Source organism: Protopterus annectens, chromosome 3.part0 (assembly GCF_019279795.1).
Source record: "Protopterus annectens isolate FY-2018-M chromosome 3.part0, PAN1.0, whole genome shotgun sequence".
In the NCBI taxonomy this organism is placed as follows: Eukaryota; Metazoa; Chordata; order Ceratodontiformes; family Protopteridae; genus Protopterus; species Protopterus annectens.
In genome coordinates this window covers 1,929,080,874-1,929,104,768 of record NC_056731.1, presented here as the reverse complement: position 1 = coordinate 1,929,104,768, position 23,895 = coordinate 1,929,080,874, and the positions used below count along the sequence as shown (strand labels likewise).

At 38.7% G+C, this 23,895-nt stretch overlaps 1 protein-coding gene across 1 annotated transcript in view; it reads right to left on the bottom strand.

Annotated features, from left to right (window-relative positions):
• Positions 1-23,895, bottom strand: part of LOC122797191 (unconventional myosin-Id-like) — a 2,023,191-nt gene that overhangs the window by 561,789 nt on the left and 1,437,507 nt on the right. Inside the window, exon 19 of the mRNA XM_044066013.1 lies at positions 9,202-9,306. Coding sequence (XP_043921948.1) covers positions 9,202-9,306 — 105 coding nt within the window. The remainder of the gene's footprint in view (positions 1-9,201; positions 9,307-23,895) is intronic.

Sequence of the window (23,895 nt, the reverse complement as noted above, 5' to 3'; positions counted from 1 at the left end):
GTCACACCATGGAGCTGGGCACGCCACTGAATTTAATGCCACAGATTCTCTATGGTCATGTTAAGGCATTTGTACAAAATGTTAGGGATTGCCACCACAATAGTTAATGTGTATTTACAACACACTGCCATTGTTATCATTGGCTACAGCTGTGAGATTCATCACCATTGGCAGATCTGTATAATCTGACTGTGGTTAACATTGCATGAAATCCATGACACCAACATTAACAGATATTGCATAGGCAAGACACAGTGGATTTGCCAGCCTCATCTGCAGCCCAGTGGGTACTGAGGAGTACCAGTTATAATGGGCACTAGGGTATGTTTGGGTGCATGTATTCTAACTAAATGGACCACCACCATCCTACGGGGGATACAGTGGTGGTGTCTCAGGCATCTCCCTTGAGAAGACTCCATTATGTTCTTGATGCCATGCTTCAGTATGTGAGGAAGTATATGTGGTTTCTACATACCACAGAAGAAAGAGACCATACCATGTGGAACGTCTGTGGTGTAGCCCTTTTTCCGGAGGTACTGGACACCATAGACTGCATCAACAATGAAATAAAGGCATGCCTCACAAGGGAAACTGGGAAGGAAGTACATGAAATGAAAAGGGAATCATCTGTCAACTGTCATGTGGCCTGTAATGCACAGGATATCATTTACAATTTGTGGTCAGGGCACCTAGGCAGTTTCCATGACTCCCACATATGGCATGCTTGTGACTTGTACCAACATTTTGCAAGGGGTGACTTCTTCCAGGGGCATCTGATGCATGAGGCAGGATATGTCCTGCAACCCTGCTTGATGACATCCATCAGACATCCACAAAAAAAGCAGACCAGTGGTACAATTGTACTCAATTGCGAATAAAGAGCATTACTGAGCATGTATTTGTGTTGCAGAAGGCATCCTTTCTCTGTTTGAATTCCTTCAGCATGATCTCATTACATGTGGAAAATGTGTAAAGTATGTGCAATCATAGCCAGCCTTAGGCATAGGCCAACTAGGCAGCCGCCTAGGGCACCACTGTAGCAGGGGCACTTTTCCAGTATTTATTTGGTGTAGGTAAACCAGGATGGGGGCACCGAGTGGTGTGGTGGGTGGTGCCATGGAGCCTTTTGCCTAGGGCACCAGTTGACCTAAGGCCGCTCCTGTGTGCAATGATACACAATATCATCCTAAGGGGGCAGATACAGTAAAGAAGCAATTATAGGAGAATAATGCCACAGCACACCAAGCAGTGGAGTCAGAGTCAAATGAGAAGTCTGAGAAGGATCCTGCTACAGAGCATGATCCTGAGAGAAGGAGGTGGGTGCAGGAAAACCAGTAGACACAAGAAGAAAATACAAACACCACAGGTGCAGTGACCAGGAAGAAGGGCTGATCCTCATATTCCTGGGAGTCTGAAGCAGAGATCTTAACCAATGAGCTACCATAATAGTTTACCAAACATCAAAAAAGAAATGCATGAACTGATCTGGTAAAGCATGCTAATTAGTAAAGGAGTCTGTATTCTCCATTCAGAATTTATGAGAAGGCAGTTATGTGAAAGTTATTGAGAAGATAGTTATGTGAAAGCTGGTTACCTTTTCTAACTTTGTCAAAAAGCTAGACCATGATTTCCTGCTCTGGCAGAGCCATAATGCTAACATCTGTGCAATTAATGAAACATGGTACAAAGTCATGGAAAGCACTCCAGGACTGCTTGGCTATAATGCCTTTCATACATTCTGACCACCCACTGAACATGAAAGAGCAAAAGGTGGAGGTGTATCTATCTACATAAATGACAAGCACACCCCTCAAGGCTGGTCAAACAATGTAACATGCTTGAACTGCTCCATATCCAAATAACCATGGGAAAAATCCATTACCATATTCTTGCTAGCTACAGGTCCCCCACCATGAACCAGGAAACCCATACATCATATATGAAGTTTTTAGAATCACTCATTACCCATGCCAATATGGTTCTCATGGGTAATTTTAACTTCCCCTCAATTAATGGGTTCCTATAAAATGATCGAAGATGCATTCTTTCGAATGCATCTTGATCGAACTTGAAAGCACGAAAAGGCAAAATACTGAAACGGCATATAAGCAAATTCTTTCCCTGGAAATGAAATCACTTGGCCACTTCTGTTACTTTGCCATTTTCATGACTGTAGTGCGATCTCGGAGTTGGTATATTTAAGTAGGGTGGATGGGGGGCAAAGCCCCCAGTTTATGTAATGTTTTACAATTTTTTTTTTTTGTGGAACAGCGATTTTTATCCCTTGGAAAAAAATCACTGTTCTATGTGTTCGAGATTGTAAGCTTTAACTTATATGGATTCAATATATCATCGTTCACTTTTTTAAGCATTCAATGACCCTCAATTAACTGGCAGGCATGCATGGCCATGAACATGTAGACCTAAAGATTTCTTGACTTTGTAAACTGAAATGCTCTGGACCAGCTAGTCTGCACCTCCACTAGGGGTAAACAAATGTATCACTGGGGTAAAAATATCCTAGATCTGTTACTCACAAATATGGATGAGTGCTGCACCTCCTCAAGTGTGATGTCTTCACTGGCAAGATCAAATCACAAAATGTTCTCCCTTGAAATAAAGGTAAACCTAGAGCCCCCTACCTAACTCCAAAAACTTTAAGAACTTTTCTAAGGCAAACAACCTCATATTAAGTGAAGACAATGCTAATTCCAAAGCTCCCACAAACCCAGAAAACATAGAAGCCTATGAAGAGGTGTACATAAAAGCCAGTGTGACCATATAAACAACTGCATAAAAACGGCAGTTCAGACTGAAATAAGCCCATGTCAAACTATAAAAACAAGCCACCTCAGTGGACAGCTGGTATTAACAGGTTAGACAACAAAAGAAAGAAAATCTTCTGAAGAAGTAAGAGGCAATGTGCACAGCAGAACAAAAAGTCCATCATTCATCTAAACAAGCAAATCAGGGAACTAGTCAAGATTCTAAAAACAGACTTTGATGCAAAAACAGCCTCCAAAACTAAGGATAACCATAAGATATTTTTCAGTTATGAACACAGTCTTAAGAACAACCGTCAACAATGCACAGTATTAGTTGTGGATTGCATCACCTATACTCAGCCAGAAGATATAGCAAATCTGTTGGCTGATAAATTCAGTGCAAATTTTACCTCCTCATCACCCCCAGTTCTCCCCCAAGAAATACCCTCCACCACTCCTCTGTCAATTATCACTAAAGAACAGGTTGCCACTGCACTCTAAAGCTAAAAACATGGCTTCAATCCGGTCCAACAGTATACCAGGTTGCCTCTTAAACAGCTTCAATCAGGACCTATCAGGTTCACTGGAATTTGTATTTAACCACAGCCTCTAGACTGGCTTTGTCCCAATAGAGTGAAGGACAACAGTCATCTCTCTGCACAAAGAGGGGCCATCAACTGACCTGGGTAATTACAGACCCATAAGTTTGACTAGTCATATGTATGGCCATGGAAAGAATAATCTTGGGCCTGATAAAAAAATAACATAGAAGACCTCCAAACACTGGACCCAGCACAATTTGGCTTTGTCAAGGGCAGCTCATGCCTACTGAATCCGGTAGACATTTTTTGAAAGAGTCACTAGGGCCATGGATGAGAGTAAAACAGTGCATATTGCCTACTATGATATGGCCAAGGTATATGGTACAATCCCACTCCAAGGTATTATAAATAAACTCACAAAACTGGGCATAAATCCCTACATGACCAGATGGACTAGAAAAATGTCATTAAAGTGGGTGAATCCAGGCTCACTGATGAGACCACTCCTATTTGGAATATACTTCTCTGAAGTCAAGGCTAATGTAGAATGTCTCTGGATGACAAAATCTGCCAGTTATTGCAAACTGGGGGCAATCACTGAATACCCCAATGATGCAGATATCATTCAAGAGGGTGTAAATCAGACAAATGATTGGTTACAGAGCCATGGCCTAAACTTAAATGCAAATAAATGTATTATGGTACCCTTTGGGAAGCCAAAGACCACAGCAAATTACAACATTAATAGCACACCACTAAGAGTAGATTCGGAGGTGACATATACAGGTATACAGATAGATAGTAGCCTGAACATTGACTGCCATGTGCCCATAGTGGTGAGAAAGTTGTTCAATGTAGCACAGCTTATACGTAAAGGCATGGCATCCAGATCCAAGGAAGTTATGGTCTCACTGTACTCAGCCCTCATTAGACCAACAATTGAGTACAATGCTCCATTTGCCATGTACTTGACTAAGCACTTGCAACAGCTGGAGTAACCCCAGAGGCTCCTGATAAGGAAAATACAGGGTGTTAATAACATGTCCTATGTGGATAGACTAAAAGCCCTATCCCTTTACTCTGTCTTCTACTATTAAGGGGTGACCTATGTCTGACCTACAAGGCACTTACAAATCTAGCTGTGATGGAGCTGATATACATCTGGAAGACAAACAGCATAAGGGCCACCCAATCCTGGGATCTAAGCTTAGTCAGTTACTCAAGCTAAGCATGCTGGAGACACAGGTATGTGTCACAGAGATTACCACTTCTTCGGAACAGTTTTCCTATTCACATTAAAAGAGCCCTTCCCTACCTCTCTTTAAAGTCAGTTTGGATCTGTGGATGGGTTATGTCTATGCCCCTTAATGAGAGGGGGCAATCTGTAAAATACTTAACATATATGCATAAACCTATGCCATCTTCTTACCCCTAGGTGCCACATGTTGGGTAAAACTGGGTTTTACTGGCTAGGCTTGTAAGGGCTCTTAAGTCATTAGTCTAATAATATCCTATGAACCTATGAACCTACAAAGAAAGAAGTCAGTTTTGTTTGGTAAAGGGAGAGAAACAGTGAGATGGAAGGTAGTAGGACAGTTTTAAAAAAATGTAGGTGCAGAAGATCTGGGATGTTAGAAAAATACATAAGCAATTGATAAATAAAAAGGAAATAAAAAGGAAAGAGCCAGCCATGCAGAAAAGATCTGGTAACTGACAAGGAAAGACAGAGACATGCAGACAGAACCAGGATACCAAAGAATGAGAACAATGATTACATTGAAAACTTAACTTATGTCATGGCTGCAGGACCACAAAGATGAAGGATGAGCCTTCGGATCTGATTGAAACATTAAGTCTGGTTGTCTAACTGGTGGAGATATATGCCAGCGACTAAGAAGGCAGGTGGAAAAAACACATTTGCTATACTGATTATTGATTTCACAAGTTTATTCCACCAGTCTACCAGTCATTCTGTGAAATAAAATCTCCATGTGTTTGATTTATACCTGGTCGTCTGCCCTGAAAGTTATGATTACCCTCTCTTTGAGTTCAGCAGCCTTATTGTAACTTATCAGCCCGTGCACTGATATCATTCTCTGTCCTTTACTTTAACAAATGCATCACTGACTTCATTAATTCCTAATACTGCAATCTTGACACCCTTTTTATCATTCTTGCTATCATCCTTTGTCCTTTCCTGCCCTCTGTCTCCTTTTTTTTTGTACATTTTCCAGAACTTCACAGACATTGTGCAAAGTGAAGTCTCATCCAGCCTTGCACGGCAGCAGATTTACAAGTCTGTTCTGTTCATTTACCGGTCATAAATATTGTGCCACTTTTTTTGCCTTTCTGTGCAACATTTAAACTAGTTCCTCCATCTTGCACTGCAATTCCCGCATTTATGTCATCAACAAGGAGCTTAATCCTATTATCTGTTCCTGCATTGACATATGATGTGTAAAGAAGTAAAAAGTGCCAGACTGCACACTGCCATACCCCACTAAGGGCCTGTCTCTCCTTAATCCATAGATGAATGTTTTTATTGAACTGAACACAGTATAGAAAAATAAATAGCAAACAAGAATACCAAAATAAAAATACAGCAACAATGTTCAAAGCAGCAATAAACATTCTCATGAATATAACCAAAGGTTTTATATCACACTAGCAAACTAAAAGGATAAAACAAACTGAATTGTGATAAATATATAACAATCATACATAACATGTGCATGAAAGAAAATGGATAATTTATTTATACATTTACTAACAGGGAAATATAGAGAGATTTTCCTTAAATTTTGAGACATTACACCCAGATTGCAATTTTCATGGCTGCAGGCAAATTTTCTGAGATCTTCTACTTCTTTACTGAAATATGGACTCTGTTAATCCTTCTTTTTGGAAAAATATGTCAGACAGAAAGGCAATAGTGTATACAATTGCAATGCTCTCTTCATACATGTCTTTGCAAGAACAAACTGAGTATAGCCCCTTCTGAAGTAAGATCAGAGTTTAAACTTTTGCATTCATGAAGCTACCCGCAGCTTTTATCTACATGCCATTTATAGTTCCTCATTCCCAAAATATGTGCTTTGCACCAGCCTGACATGTTCTGCATATCACACCATATCAGTGAAAGATTACAAACAAATGCTTCACATTTTACAAGCTCCAAATCTGCATTATAGAAGATCATTATCTGAGCAGAGATACACTTACCAAAAAGGCATATTTATAAGCATTATGCTATACAGAATTCAAATAAGCATGTAAATTATATTTCCTTAAACATCCTGTCCAAAACTTTATTACCACAAAACCTACACTACACTTTGTGGCTTAAATGGCAGCAGAGTTTTCGTTAGTACTGGAAATTCAGAAGACTGTGGTTTCTATTCTCACTCCACGTACTGAGATTAATTTTCCAGTAATGAAAGGAGAGTGATTTACTCCTCAGTGGGACATTTTAGTGATAAGATGTTAAACCAAGGTTCCATCTATCTGAGTTGGTGTCAGCTCAGGCAGATGTAAAATATCCCATATCACTTAACGAAAAAAAGTAGGGAAAAGTTCCCCACAGTCCTGTTATTCAGTATGAATACCACCTTGGATCTCACCTGAAAAATTGACATTGGTCTAATGGGACTAACCTCATCAAGACAGACTAAATAAATTAAAAAAAAAACTGCAAATGAACAATACAATATGTTTAAGAGTCAACATAGTAAGTCAAAGCTGTATAATGCATAATTCAATTGATCCACTAATGCAAATAGAACAAATTTTAAAATCACTGTTTTGGGTAGATTAAGAAGTAATATTTGACTGAGTGGAGAGACCACTGTTGAATACCTGTTGGACAGAAGCAAATGTCTTAACAATAATAAGGTCCATTTTAATGTTATTACTAACAGCAGAGGGAAAGTAATCTAAGAATTGTATAAGCTAACTTTGTATTGGGATTGCTTCAGAAATGCTGACAGCCATTACATTCCCTAGAAAGATTAGTGAGGTAAATAAATATCCTAGTAAATTCAATTAAGTCCCTAATGACTCTAGGAAACTGATCTGACTTGTTGTTTGCCAGGTGTAAGAACATCAGAGACCTTAAATTATTTCTAAGGTAAATGACCAACAATCTTATTAATTTAGCCCTGACAGGAGACTCTTCTGCATGTTAATATCCAGCAATCCTGATTAATTTAACATAACCACCCACAAATATTAAATCTGGAATATGGAATTTTTACTTGAGCCTTACTTTTTGGCTCAGTCTGTTTGCCAGAGCTAATCTGGTAACTTATTATTCTAGCTATCTAATAAGAATACAGATACAAAACTAACCAAGTGATTATGGAGAACATAAAATGCTTATCCATACATATGTTTAACCAAACATGCTTAAAATGTCATGCCTCCATTTTCCCCAAATTGAGCACAGCTGTATATGATAACACTGGTATAAATTTATAACTATCCATCCAATCAAGACTAGCCTTAAAGGCAGTGAAACTAGTACTGTGTTTGACCTGCAGTAGTCAATCATTCCATAGGGAAGAAATACATTGAGTTAGGAATGTATCCTTCCAGTAAGTCTTCTTTATTTGTTTGGACAAATGTAGGATCCTATTGTGAGTGTTTGTAGAGCTACTTGTTTTGCAACTGTACACTACATAATTTGACTGATCTACCAATTCAGGAAGTCAAATAGAACTGAACCTTTCATGGCTCAGAAAGTAAGATAGAGGTCACCTCAGAGTATAAGGATAACCATGCTAATCTGCTGGAAGAGTTGGCAGAGTAACGACTTTCATTTTCTTAGTCGAATATCTTTGAGGTCTTTCATTATGAGTAATTTGCTTGGATTTATACATAATAAAAAATCATTGTATTTGATTATGGGTCTGAAAAAGGAAGAGTACAGTGGTAGGATGACCTCTTTGGATCTTGAAAATATTATCTTGGAATTTAACTGGGACAATGGAAGATTTCCTGACTGTGGTGAAAACATGAGGATTGAATGAGAGAGAGAGAGAGAGAGTTGTCTACATAAGTTCCCAGGTCTCTTATGACTATTTGTCTAAAGAAGACTGCAATTTGTAATATATGTGAAAGGAACAGTTTTTACCAAATGCTGCAACACTTTCTCAACTTCACTACAGCCACTGCCTAAATGCTTTTAGTAATAATGTTCCTTTGGTCACCCCAATCATGCGAGACAATGATCTGGCTAAACCAATGCATTCAGCTGTTAGCAAATGAATAAATAAATAAAAAACATTTAATTGCTGTTCAATATTAGGTCTCTTAAATGCTGTTCAGGAAATCTCCAAATATCTTAATACCTCAAGTTTCATCTAAAATAAAAAAAAAAAAATTGATATCTATTGAATAGCTACAAAATTATAACTTTCCTAAATATCCCCTCAAAACATCAAAGACCAATTTATCTTGCATAAGCTCTCTGGTGTGATAATACACAGAAACAATAAACAATTAGAAACTGTACAACTATAATACAGCTGCATCTGCTGTGCAAGGGGTATAAAAATGTAAAATTTAAATTTCTACACCAAAGTTTGCCAACATGGAAAAATACGCCCATTGCTCACAAAGCATTCAGTTTTTTTCATTATAGTAGGGAGATAAGATCTTGTAACTCTTAGTTCAAAGCATTTCATATAGTCTTTTCCATACTAATGTGATGTTCTTTGAAGGTTCTCTGAAATGCACTGGTGGTGTGCATCAGTGACTCCAGTACCAATTCAGGGGAATAAATCTTTCTAGTGCAGCTGTGCATTTGTAGTATTAATTTCAGTACATGCAGCCTGTGTGATGTATAGGTTCATTAAATTAGTTTACAATGATTCCAGCTGAACTCAACGCCTTACCTTTCTGATATGACAGGAGAAAAGTACACAACTGTATCCGTCTTTGGACTTCAGTTCCTTTGCAGCTTTGGCAAACTGTGAGGTCATCTGAGGGTTTTCCTTTGCCTGACAAAGTAACAAAAGAATGTAATAATTACAATCATGTTTTGCACAATTATTTGCATCTTAGTTAATTTTTTTAATTAGCATCTAACTTTAAGGATGACTGTGTAACAGGAACACTGTATATTTCAAAATGATTCCTGAAGACCTTTTCCCATGTCTTTCCTCACTGAAAATAAACTGATCAGTTGTTGAAATAAACATAAAACAACATGTGAATGAGACAGATCTGATTCTATAATAAGAACTATCATAAAGAAAATTTGAGTAAGTGTCACTTGTGGGAATATGTTTTCCCTTCTAGGCTGAAATGTTTAGCAGTGTCCATGACATTCATGTTTCCTTGCTGTCCACTTGCTTCAGTATTCATTTGTGTGTATGATTCCTCTATATCTGTTGATAAGAAAACTGGATGGAGTTTTAAAAATGGCTTAGGCAGAGCATGTAAAATTCATATTACTATTTTCAGGCATGAAAAATTTGAAGAAATACAGGAATGTTATGTTGAAATGCAAGAATGTCTGCCTTAGCCTCCATTCATAAATGTGGAATAAGGGAAAAGCATGAAATGTTTATGCTATGTTCAGTGACAGAATGTTCTGGAATCAGTGCAGGAAATGGTACCAGACCATCTGATGCGTGGTTATCTCCCTCTCTTAATGCAGCATATGTTTACTGAGTGAAGGTTAGTTTAAAGCTGTAGACACTGTGATTCCAGATGGGCAGTTACCAACATTTTAAGCAGGGCCAGCCTTTGGTCAACTGGTGCCCTAGGCAAAACATCTCCCCAGTGGCCCCACCCTGGTCTACCTACACTATCCAGATTACTGGAAAAGTGCTCCTGCTAGAGCAGCGCATTGGCCTATGCCTAAGGCCAGCTATGATTTTAAGAGACTAATGTACAATCTGAGCAGAAGTTAACGTGGTAAGCTGACCTGCAATGGGATCAAATAGCAGCCATGGCTAATAAATAAAATAGGATCTACCTTAGTAGATCGACAAGTTAAAAAAGCGAAAACGAATTCACCGACGCCAGAAGATCGCAAATCACTTCACCGACGGCAGAAGATCGACAGTGCACAAACACGAAATCGCATACACCCGACACATCATACCAACAAACAAAACAAATTCCCTATCCAAAACCCACACACACAACACAAGCACACCAAAATCCTTACAAACGAACACTAACCCATACATACACAACTATCTGCAACCCTAACCCAAACCCTTACCCTAAGGTCCGTCACTATCGCACACTCACCTAACCCGCGCCCTAACCCTAACTCACTTATCCCACCCCTACCCCTACAGACCACCAACATCGCACACTTACCTTACTCGCACCCTTACCTAACCCGCGCCCTAACCCTAACTCACTTATCCCACCCTACCCCTACACACCGTCAACATCGCACACTTACCTTACTCGCACCCTATCGTCCGTCACTACCGCATACTTACACATCCTTTCCCCATCGCAGTGTTCTCAGCGTCGGTGTCTTCCTCCGTCGGTCTTCTGCCTTGTCGATCTTCTGGCGTCGGTGAAGTGATTTGCGATCTTCTGGCGTCGGTGAATTCGTTTTCGCTTTTTTAAGTTGTCGATCTACTAAGGTAGATCCATAAAATGAATGTGAAGCAAAAACAAGTGGTTGTTGAAGAGTGTAATGTTGCGTGTACTGTTTATTGTTAGCTAGACAGTGGCAGTGTGGAAAGGCATCTGTTTATATATATATATATATATATATATATATATATATATATATATATATATATATATATCTAAGAGGGAGCAGATTCTGTAGGAAGGGCAAAAAGAGGAAAGTTTAACTAAGACATAAAGGGTCATACATATCCTTACAAATAAGTTGCAATGTCAGAACTGCAATGTAATGTATATCAAATATGTATGTCCAGTGCTAGCATGGGTTAGGAGGGGTCAACATGACAGAAAATGAACAGGCAGTACTTTAGCCATCATATGCATTAACAACAGGTATGTAATCAGTAAGCAAAGTAGATGAAGAGCAACAAAATAAACTGACATATAGGCTGAAAAACTGCAAGAAATAAGATGGCTTGACCCTATCTGTTTAAATCAATGGCAGTAATGTCCTATTCCCTCTTAAGAGAAAGAAATGTGTGCTGTTTAAGTATACAGAGGTGACAGCTCCCTTTAATGATTTCTTAGAAAGCATAATTAAAAGCTGTGATTAACTCTACTCTCACAATTTTGGGTGAAACTATTTAGGTCACATTACTTTACTTTTGCGGTAGTGCAGTGGTTAGCGTTGCCACCTCACAGCAAGAGGTTCTCCGGTTCGATCCTTGACTGGGGTGCCTTCTGTACGGAGTCTGCATGTCCTCCCTGTGGTCAAGTGGGCTTCCTCTGGGTGCTCCGGTTTCCTTCCAAAGACATGCTGTAGGTGGATTGGACACTCTAAAGTGGCCCTAGGCATGAGGGCATGCATGTGTGTGCCTTCTGTGGAAGGTTGGGTAGGCTGGCAACTCGACACCATAAAGCTCCACTGCCAATCATGAGCAGACAGGTGATCCGCTGTGGTGACTCCTAACTGGAAAGAGCCGAAAGAAGAACTTTATCTACTTTCATATTTTGAGATAAGAGCCATAGTCTGTGTAACTGGACTAAACCTGGTCTGTTATCCAAGGCATTGTGTTTAACATAATTTTCTATTTGGCAAATGTGGAACTAAGTTAAACGTTTAATATATTTTCCATTTTACCATTGTCTCCATCAATTTTCTCATCAATTTTGTAAACTTACATTTTCTTTCTTTTTGTAATAAATAAAAACAGGAGTACAGCCAATAGCCCCTCACACTGAGCAGTAACCCTCATGTGCCTATGTCATTGAACAATAAAAATAAATGAAAACACAATCTGCATGAACTAAAAGGAAACTTTATTGAGCCATTAAAGTGAAAGATAAGCACTTTCACCTACTAAACTATTTTCAGTAGCTGTACACTTCTTCAGATCAATGCTCAGGCAAGAGTAATAGTCTTTAATTGTATTTTTAACTGAACAGTTCTAAGGTTACATTACAATCCAGCAATTACAATACAAAGTAAAACGCTACCCTTAAACTGAAAGGTGTGATACAAGTGGTGTCAGGATCAGTTTGAGTGGGTGAGGTTGGGGTGGGAGATCTTCAATGAATGGTTGAGGTCATGGGAACTAATTCTCACACTTGAATTTAGAAAGGAAAGACTTATGTGGACTGGACAGGTTGAGGAGGCAATGAGTTTTCACCTAGGTGCTAGACTTCATCAGGTCAAGTGGCTGAGAAGGTGGACGTTCACTGAGGTTGCAAAAATTTTGTAGGTCTGTGTGAAGGGCATAGTGTGAGATGGGAAGGAGCCATGGTGGCCAAAATTCTATTTATATGTGAGAATATGCAGTCTGTGTTAAATTGAATTAAAATCACAAATTGCCAGTTAGGTAAGCAAACTAAGTAAAAACAGGATGATAAAATCTGTAAACCTTTCTAAAATGTGCACAGAATAAGAGCATATAAACACCCACCCACACATCTATCTATGTATATACATACATGCATATATATATATATATATATATATATATATATATATATATATATATATATATGGTTTTACTTCATAACCTGGAAATGCCGAATTTCAGCATTCCGAGATCATGAAGCCGAAAATTCAGAATGCCGAAAGTGCATAAGTGCGAATTCGAATATCTCGATTTTGCGCTTATGCATTTCCGGTATGTGCGTGTAGTGTTATGGTGCCTGAAATTGCAGGTGAGTGAGTGTTTGTGTGTGTTTTTGTATGTTGTACGTGTGGGTAAGTGTAGAGAGGTGTAAGTATGAGTGTGAGTGTTGGATTTGTTGGTGTTTGTGTATGTGTGATGTGTATTTGTGTGCGAGCAAGTATAAAATGCCGTGGTGTGAGATTTTTTTATGTGCGATCTCGGAGTTGGTGTATATAAGTAGGGGGGTGTGGGGTGCAGGAGGCTTGCCCCCCTATTTATATGTAGTGTAGGGTTGCTTGGTTTGTGTGCTGTGGGTGGAATGGTGTGTGTTTTATGTGGTGTATGGTGTATGTATGTTCGTGATTCTGGGATTCGGTATTGTGAATGGTTCGGCTTCATGGTATCGGAATGCTGAAATTCGGTATTTCAGCATTTCGAGATTATGAAGTGAAACTATATATATATATATATATATATATATATATATATATATATATATATATATATATATATATATATATATATATAAAATGCTATAATATAATAAGAGTAAAACTCACACAGGATGGAACTGAGGCTTTGAGGACCTTTGAATATTAGTGGATATTTTGTGAGATAAAAGCTGTTAGTGAGGAAACTCTGGAAAATATTAGCTCATCTTGGAGGTTAAAGATGGCCTGTGTGCTAGGATTGTAAAAGGGGGAAATCAGTCCTATAAGGTAAGTGAGAAAATTATACTTAGGTGTAGGGGTATGAAGGGGAAGACAAACAAGAGGAAACATGTACCTGTCTTCCAGGCAGATTAAAGGGTATCTATGGGGATGCTGAAAAAGAGTTAAAATAACCCTGAATATATAAATCAGTACTTGATGAGTGCTGTAAATGTTCAGAGTTCCTGGTGGGGACTGAGTACGCCTCTCCTGCTTCCACATGCTACATCAATGTATAGTACTGTGAGGGTCCACGATGACAAGTCACTCAGATCTGTGTATGTTGTGATGACGTCAATGCATAGTACTGTGAGAGTCCACGATGACAAGTCACTCAGATCTGTGTATGTTGTGATGAGATGGCCAACGTAAATCCTGGCTAGCTGCTGCAGAGTAATCACGATGGATGTGCTTTTATTGGAGGGCCCTTGCTAGCCCAGGTGAATGGTTAGTAGTAGTGCTGATGTTTCAGAGGTCCAAGGCAGAGGTGGCATTTGATGGAAATAGTCTCATATGTTCATAGATCCATTGGTAAGTACTAAGCTTGCTGCCCTTTTGGGCCATTTTAAGTCTAGTCAGTTTCACTTTAGGGTGAGAATCAAATGCTGTACCTTGTGTCAGTAAGGTAAACAACTTAACCAGTACGCCAACCTCCAACCCCTCACTGACATCAGGAGGTAAGCACATTTAATCTCATTTGCTGCTGAGGTTCTTTGCACTCAAGTAGTGTCTCCACATCCCCTCTCTCAAGGGCAGCGTGGACACTATCCAAAATGGGAAATGTGAGGTTTTTGAAGTTGAAGCATAGAAGTGGGCATCTGTAAAGTACTTTTTTTTTTTTTTTTATTAAGATGACATACATGTTCTGAGATTCTTTTTTTTTTTTTTTTTTTTTTTTTTGAGGGTTCTGGTTGGACTGGACAACTAAATCACCATGATGGTCCTGCAGTCGGAGGGTCAACATGAGATGTACATTCTCCCCATGATGCTGTAGTACCAGACAGAGCTGGTAATGAGATGGCATTATCTACAGCTGCCACTAGCATAGGAGCCAAGAAGGTAAGGTGGAATTTGCGGTTTGTTCTCATCATCTAGGTGTTCAAGTCTTGATATGAGGTTCCAGGTGCTTTTGTGAGTAAAAAGCAGTTCTTTTCCTAGAATGCACTTACCGAACTGTTGTCTGAGAAAATTCTCCAGTTGTTATGAATTACAGTTTGAATTTATTTCACATCTTTAGTGTAGCTCACAGCCATCCTTTTCCTTTGGATGGATTCTGGGGCTTTTGTAAGCACTCCTTGTTACTGACCTCCCCTGGGGGGGGGGGGGGGGGTCCATGATTTGTTATAATTCAGATGCCTTTGTCTTAAAAATAGGGTCACAAATGTGTTTGATTTTGTGGAGACAGTAGCCTCTTTTCAGAAAGTCCATGGTCAGACAATATAGATTTTGTGATAGGCTGCTGAATTTGAGGTGAGTCTGACTAATCTCAGAGCCTGTGATTTGATTACATTTCTTTTGGTGAATGATGGGTGCATGCTGGTAGCATGCAGCTACTGGTTCACCCTACTGGGTCTGAAGTAGTGCATGAGGCACTGGTTCACCCTACTGGGTCTTTAGTAGTGCATGAAATACTAGCTCACCCTACTGGGTCTGAAGTTGTGCATGAGATACTGGTTCACCCTGCTGGGTATGAAGTAGTGCATGAGGCATACCTCTCGACTGTACAGATTTTTGCCGAATGTCCACATTTTTGGCTCACATTTTTGACCTGTTCCTCATAAAATTTTGGTTTGCTGGGAAATTGCTGGGATGATATGAGGATTGAAGTCACTATATAATAACATACATTTGAATTTCAGACTTCATATCCTTCAGAACATGTATGTTAAAACAAACCCTGTTACTCAAATTATTAAGTTTATAAGAGCAATATTTAAGTTATGTCCCTATTTTTGGGTCTCTGTCCCCCCATTTTGTTGGGCTTTGTCCAGATTTCTTGCAATAAGAGGTTGAGAGGTATGACATGAGGTACTGGTTCACCCTATTGGATCTGAAGTAGTGCATGAGATACTAGCTCACCCTACTGGGTCTGAAGTAGTGCATGGGATACTGGTTCACCCAACTGGGTCTGAAGTAGTGCATGAGGTAGTGGTTCACTCTGCTGGGTATGAAGCAGATGTCACTGAAGAATCTTATTTTACTTGCATTTTTTTTAAACCATCATGTCCAGAAATACTACCTGCTGGTGGTCTGTGTGGTTTGTGAACTTCAAGAAATTTGTTGCTCTTTCAGTGTGTTCAGTGAAATCAGCCTGTCCAGAGTAGATTCCCATGTGATGAAGATATAATCAATAAAATGAAGGTAACAGATTATATCCCTTTTGAGTTAAGAGTTGTACACAGTTTGCACTTCCAACCAACATAATACAGTGTTTTCTAGGCTGTGGGCCACGGCTGCCCTGATTTCAATGCCCTTATTCTGTTTGTATTTCCTCCCTCCAAATGTTTGGTTGAGATCCAACTGCAGGGTTATGTCTTCTCGAACTTCTCTGTGGATGTTGGCTAAGGCATTAACACAGATATTCTGGAGGGAGCACTGTGGAAAGGACCTCTATATTAATAAGGACTAACATGGTATTGGAACTAATGATAATCTGCTGATTTTCTGTCTGATGTCTATGGAGTCCAGGCCAGTGGCTTGAGCTTGTTTTCTAAATAAATGGCCATGGCTTCAGTGTTGGACTCTCCGTTGACCAGCACTGGTCTGAATGGTGGGACTGCCCTTTCATCTACTTGATCTGATGTAGCCCATCACCCAGGTGAAAGCACATAGCCTCCCCACCCTGACCAATCCACATAATTCTTTCCTTTTCAAATTCAGGTGCCAGAATCAGTTCCCATGACCTCAGCCATTCCTTGCTTATCTTATACATCCAACTCCTTCAAACTGATCCTGGCATTTAACCCTTCCCATCACAACCTGACTAATCACAACATGCCTGACAAATGCATCACAGTTTTCTGCTTAGGAATAGGAAGTTTTAAATCGCACTGGTTTGTAAGCTGCAGATTAGTTGCTCTGCTGTGATACATCTACAGGAAGTAGAGGTAAAGATTTACTTTGTACTGTGACTGCAAGATTGTAATTTGACTGTAGTACTTCAGTTAAGAAATACAGTTAAACACTAAAGAGACAGTTAAATAGCACTAGTGCTACAGTCTGAACATTGCGTTTCTGATGTTCACACACTCCTATTTCTTACAAACTCACCACTTAACTTTTGGCATCTATGAAATATTGTCCAACCAGTGCAGCACTGCAATTAGAAACTGTTGTTACGTGGAAGAAACTAATGCCATATATGAATATATATATATATATATATATATATATATATATATGGGTCTACTTCTTTTGACCTAACTTTCATTTGCCTGACACTCATTTGCCTGAGACCAAAGCCCCCCCACTTACTTTTCTGTTACTAAGCAATATTACATCAAAAGTTAACAATATCACACCCCCCCTAACTATATATTCTAACTCCAGGGTCGCACTGCAGTGGGGAAGGGGGCATATTCCATTTTCTTGCTAATAATACTTGTCGGTCAAATGAAGGTCAAGCAAATGAAATTTCAGTCAAATGGGGTCAGGCAAATGAGTGTCAGGCAAATGAAAGTTAGGTCAAAAGAAGTAGACCCATATATATATGTGTATGTGTGTGTGTGTGTGTGTGTGTGTGTGTGTGTGTGTGTGTGTGTGTGTGTGTGTGTGTGTGTGTGTGTGTGTGTGTGCATGTATAAAACTCCAAGCAAAACAAGTATGATACAAATACAACCCATAACAAATGAGTTAACAAATTAATTCAGAATGTCCTCTGTTGTTCTAAAACCACAGTTTTGTGCATTTGGGCTGTTGTGTTTTTTTTTTATGCAAATCATTTACTGTTTTGTCTCAACAGTATAATAAGACCTCACCCCAAGTATAACTTGTAAAAGTCATATAAACAATCATATTTACCATTCAGAATGTCTGTACATTTTATATACGTCTACTTAATTAAATGTTCTGATAATGGAGGTCTTGTTCATAACTGCAGGTGCCAGGAGTCCATTTACAAAAACATTTGAAAACTTTCCATTATGAAAGAGTAATGAGTGGTATGCAAATTTACACTAAAGAAATAGTGCAATATTGTTTTGGTTCACTGGGTCATGTGTGCACAGAACTGGATCTTTTTTGTCAAGCAACAGCTGGCTTTTTTTTCTCAGGGGCTCCTATGAGAAAGTAGGCAAAGGTTACATATATCAATCAGGCATAACTCATTTTAACGTTCCTGAAAAGAACCTGCAAAAATGACATACTAAGTGGTATAAGCAACCATCACTGGAATTGTAATGATTTTCTTTACATTTAGTAGTTTCTGAAGTATTTTCTGAAAAGTAATACAGTGACGTGCTGGCTGTCAGTGCTGTGATCCTGCTGCTATTGTAAGCGATCATTCATTACTAGTCTGTAAGTATTTTCTGAAAAGTAATATAGTGACATGCTGGCTGTCAGTGCTGTGATCCTACTGCAGTTTGTAACTGATCATTCATCACTAGTCTGTTAAGTATTTTCTGAAAAGTAATACAGTGACAAGCTGGCTGTTAGTGTTGTGATCCTGATGCAATTTGTAAGCGATCATTTATTACTAGTCTGTTAAGTATTTTCTGAAAAGTAAAATAGTGACAAGCTGGCTGTTAGTGTTGTGATCCTGCTGCAATTTGTAAGCGATCATTTATTACTAGTCTGTTAAGTATTTTCTGAAAAGTAAAATAGTGACACGCTGGCTGTCAATGCTGTGATCCTGCTGCAGTTTTTGCACGATCATTCATCACTAGTCTGTGCTTCCATGCGGACTCCATTGTTTACATACATGCATTTGTCTTAGTTTGCCTTTTTAAATATAGTTATACTGTTTTTCCATTCTGCTAGTGAATAGCAAAAGATGGGTATCATTTGTTGAAGATTTATTGGCAGTGATCTATTTTTAACATTTACCAGAAGCAATTGTTTAGTTTGTTAATGTCCATTCCTCTTGCTAGAATCCTCATAGAATTTCATTTCTGTTGGCAGACATGCATACGTAAATCAGTACTGCCAATGCATAAATTGTTTATGTCGATTCTCTTACTGAACTTTGCCACTGAATTGAATTTTGGCTGTGTCTGAATACATTTGGCTGACAGCCTGCTTGCCAGTTCTATTTCCAGGTAAGATAGTATTTGGTACAACTTCCTTACTGACATCTGCAGCTTTGCACCTTAGGCCATGTAAAGGAATCAGCTCTGTCCTATTCTTACTGCAGTAAGTAACAAGCTGGCTACCTACTGCTAGCTCTGCTCTGTCTAGTATTGCAGTATTAGACAGAGTACAGATGAATTGTTTAAGTAGACATTGCATATAGTTTTGTCTTAATTCATTGCAGCTACTAACTTTAGCAATGTTTTCTACCTTTGACTTTTACTATTACAGTGCACTCAGAGTGCAGGTTTTATCTGTGTGCCCCCATAATGACTTACCATCCTGATCTATATCAACCTACAAGATCATTATCTGCTGTTAGCTATGTCTTATCTGACTTAGTGGTGATAGTGCATAAAGTCTACATTTATCCTACTCTCCACAGCTCCTATTTTTAGCAAGGTTTCCATTCTTCTTTATCATTAATATGGAACCTTCTTTCAGCAAACTTCTGACTTGATTGCTGGGTTAAATCTACATTTTATCTAGAGTCTCTCAGCTGTGTTTGTCAGTGGCAGAACTTTGTTGCAATTGTTTTCATCCCTACCACTATTTCAGAGTGTCATTAGTTTATAACCAAATATTAGGAAGCATTCTATTTAATTACCTTGCACCACTCACCCTGACTAGTTAATTGTCTTGCACCACCAAGCCTATTTAATTGCCTTGCACCACTCATCCTGACTATTTAATTACCTTGCACCAGTTACCCTGGCTATTTTAATTGCCTTGCACCATTCACTGTGACTAGTTAATTGTCTTGCACCACTCACCAGGACTATTTAATTGCCTTGCACCACTCATCCTGACTATTTAATTACCTTGCACCAGTTACCCTGGCTATTTTAATTGCCTTGCATCATTCACTGTGACTAGTTAATTGTCTTGCACCACTCACCAGGACTATTTAATTGCCTTGCATCACTCACCATGACTATTTAATTGCCTTGCACCACTCAACTTGACTGTTTAATTGCCCTGCATCACTCACCAGGACTATTAAATCACCTTGCAACACTCAACCTGACTGTTTAATTGCCTTGCACCACTCACCAGGAATATTTAATTGCCTTGCACCACTCACCCTTTTTAATTGCCTTGCGCCACTCACCAAGAATATTTAATTGCCTTGCACAACTCACCATGACTAATCAATTGCCTGGCACCATTCAACATGACTGTTTAATTTATTTATTTATTTATTATTTATTTATTTATTTATTTATTTATTTATTTATTTATTTAACATTTGTTAACACGGGAAAGTCCGACTTGGAACAAGCCAATTTTCAGTGAAGGCCCGGGGAGAAACGCTCCAGACGCATGTCTTTGTAACGTGGGAAAAAAACGGAGAACCCGGAGGAAACCCACACAACTGCAGGGAGGACACGCAGACTCCTCACAGAAGGCACCCAGCCGAGAATCAAACCGGAGAACCTCTTGCTGTGAGGCGAGAATGCTACTGCTGCACCACTGACTATTTAATTGCCTTGCACCCCTCACACTGACTTGTTTAATCGCCTTGTACCACTCACCATGATTATTTAATTGACTTTCACCACTCACCCTGACTATTTAATTGCCTTGCACCATTCACCCTATTTAATTATAATTGAATTGCACCACTCACTGTGACTATTTAATTGGCTTGCAGCACTTGCTTCTGTAAATGCCACTAATTCTATCCGAACTTTAGGCATTCTGAATATTTTATCATCTATGCCATTGACCTTTGTAGGTGCCCCTTTATTCCTCCTGCCAGATGTTTTATTGATGTGGTCTTCATTTTTCCCAGGAGAGAGAGTAACCGTCACTTATCCATCTTCACTGCAGAATTCATTAAAAGATGTTATTATCTTCTATGATTTCTAGAAGATAAAATAATCTGCAAAAATCGGAAGAGTGCTAGAAAATTAGATTTTCAACAACACCAACAGTAGGGCAGTTTCCACAATTCTGACAGATGCCACCATGGATGCTGTGGCCTCTAGAGAGGCATTCAGCAGAATCAGGATTCTTCAGATACTGGTCCTGGAGTTAGTTGCAGATCCACTGATGCACTGCATGACTGCTGCTGCTGCACTCTTTAGCGATCAAATGTCCTTCCACGTGCCTGCATGGATGGCCATCACATAGGACAAAATCATTACAATCGGGCACTGTAGAGGTAAACAGACTCCCACGAAGCCCAGGAGTAAAGGTAATAATTTTATAGAATTCAAGACTTGCACACAAAACTAGAGTAGCACAAAACAATAAAATGCTTAAAAGGATCACCGCATTTTTCATTCTTGCTTAGGACTTCATCAGACATGCTGTTTATTATCCCCCTCCCCTATTTTATACCAGATGTTGCTCAATAATTGAAATAAATAATCCATTTAAGGATTATTCACTAATTAATGACATGAGTCAAATTATGATACAAAGAGCTGCTACATTCTAAAATCCTTTTCTAAAACCATTGTTATGTAATTATAAAACTCTTCTAGAAATACAGTAGATTCATAATAAATCTATAGAAAGTATGTGCATACAACAAAATTATTTGTAGAAATAAATGAACACTTAATCTTGTTTGTTAAATGATTATATGTAACTTTGAGAAAATGCTATAGAGATAAAATATTATGGATATAAACTACAAATCTACTGCCCTCTAGTTTCCAAACTTTGTTATAAAAAGCTGAAACTACAAAATGTGTAAAGTAGATAGTACATAAATTTAAAAAAATTAAGTCTAAATATTCTAACATAAAATATACCAATAAAATTTAACAACTACCATTAAAACAATATAAGTAAAAACCTACATGTATAAATAATTTACAACTCTAAAAAATACTTTAATATTGTTGGAGATTTTAAGTATTTTTTTATGTAAATTTACTCCTCTAATATTAGTAAAACCTAGCGGACCTAAGTTTTGGAACCGAGACCAGGGAGATATTTTTGTTCAAGCCCAGGAATTTATTGGCTTTTAAGATAAGCTGCCAGTATACTTCCCGGTATTTTATTCTGGTCTCCCATTGACCCCCTCAAGCATCTTGTGGAATTTCTTCCAAAGCAAAAAATATAAAGGTGGCATATTTACAATATACACTGTGCTTATATAATGTATTTGTTATATCTTTCTTTTGATTGTCATATCAATGTTCATAAATTTTTTTTTAAAAGACCATTCGGTCTATCCCACATAAAACGCTAAACGTTTTTTACACTGACCCAAATAAGCAACTCCCCGATTATCACGGTTTGTATATCTTTTGGTTTGTATATATCTGTCTCTGCTTTGTGTATTCATATATATATATATATATATATATATGTGTGTGTGTGTGTGTGTGTGTCTGTGTGTGTGTGTGTGTGTGTGTGTGTGTGTGTGTGTGTGTGTGTGTGTGTGTGTGTGTGTGTGTCTGTGTCTGTGTGTGTGTATGTATAGATATATATATATATATATATATATATATATATATATATATATATGTACAAACACACACACACACACACACACACACACACACACACACACACATATACACACACACGCACAAACTTTGTGTTACTAATATGAGGGCACTGGGCATATTTCCACACTTAACATGTAAATTTTCTTTGTTTTGTGTCTTCCATTCTTTTGTATTGATTATTCTCCAAATAGTTTTTAATGCTCCTACTCTTGCTGTAAATAAATTTTAACAGTTGTTTAAATACTCCATGCATATCTGAAAAACTCACAAATATATTCCACTTTTTAGATATAACATTCTTAATAACAATAGCATCTCTATTGTTTGTGTCTTTCAGCTTTTCCCGGTTAGGGGTCGCCACAGCGGAACTCTGGTCTGCTAATGATTGGCAGTAGATTTTTACGTGCTGGCTTGCTGGGCCTAATGCACAACCTTCAATGAAGGAATGCCCATTCACACATGTTGCCACACAGAAGACGCTCTAACTGAGAATCGAATGGGCAATGTCTAACTGTGAGGCGACAACGCTACCGCAGCACCAAAATTCATAATAAAAGCCCCTGTGCCTGTAGTCAAATTTTCTACCATTATGTTATTGCTGTTATTACTGTCCTTGATTAGATTGGGCAGCCATGGTGGTGCAGTGGTTAGCATTGTCGCCTCACAGCAAGAGGTTCTCCAGTTCGATCCTTGGCTGGGGTGCCTTCTGTGCGGAGTCTGCATGTCCTCTCTGTGGTCGCGGTCCTCCCTGTGGTCACGTGGGTTTCCTCCGGGTGCTCCGCTTTCCTCCCACATCCCAAAGACATGCTGCAGGTGGACTGGACACTCTAAATTGGCCCTAGGTGTGAGTGTATGTGTGTGCCTTCTGTGGAAGGTTGGGTGCCGGGCTGGCCACTCAACACTGTAAAACTCCACTGCTAATCATGAGCGGACAGGAGATCTGCTGTGGCGACCCCTAACTGGGAAAAGCCAGAAGAAGAAGAAGATTATCTTCTACGGTTTCTACATTATTTTCTTCCTGTGTCAAGGACCCTTCCATAATGAACTTTTCCTCTGTAGGTTTACTTCAAATTACAGTGTAGCTTTGGTGTTGAAATTATTAATTCACCTTTGTTTATACAATTTATTTTCTTTCCTTTCTTTCTTTCTTTCTTTTTTGGTAGCCTCTTCTTTCAGTTCTTTGACAATTCTTTTCTCATTTTAAGTATATTTTATTCCCAAACTTCTCAACATCTGAGCATAAAAGTCATAACAATTGCACCTTACAAATCATAGCAGAGGGTTAAGAAGATGAGCAGTCTTTCATTCTTCAGAACTGAGTGTCTTTAATTACACTACACTCCATTATTAATTGATGAAAAAGAATCTGCACATCATAA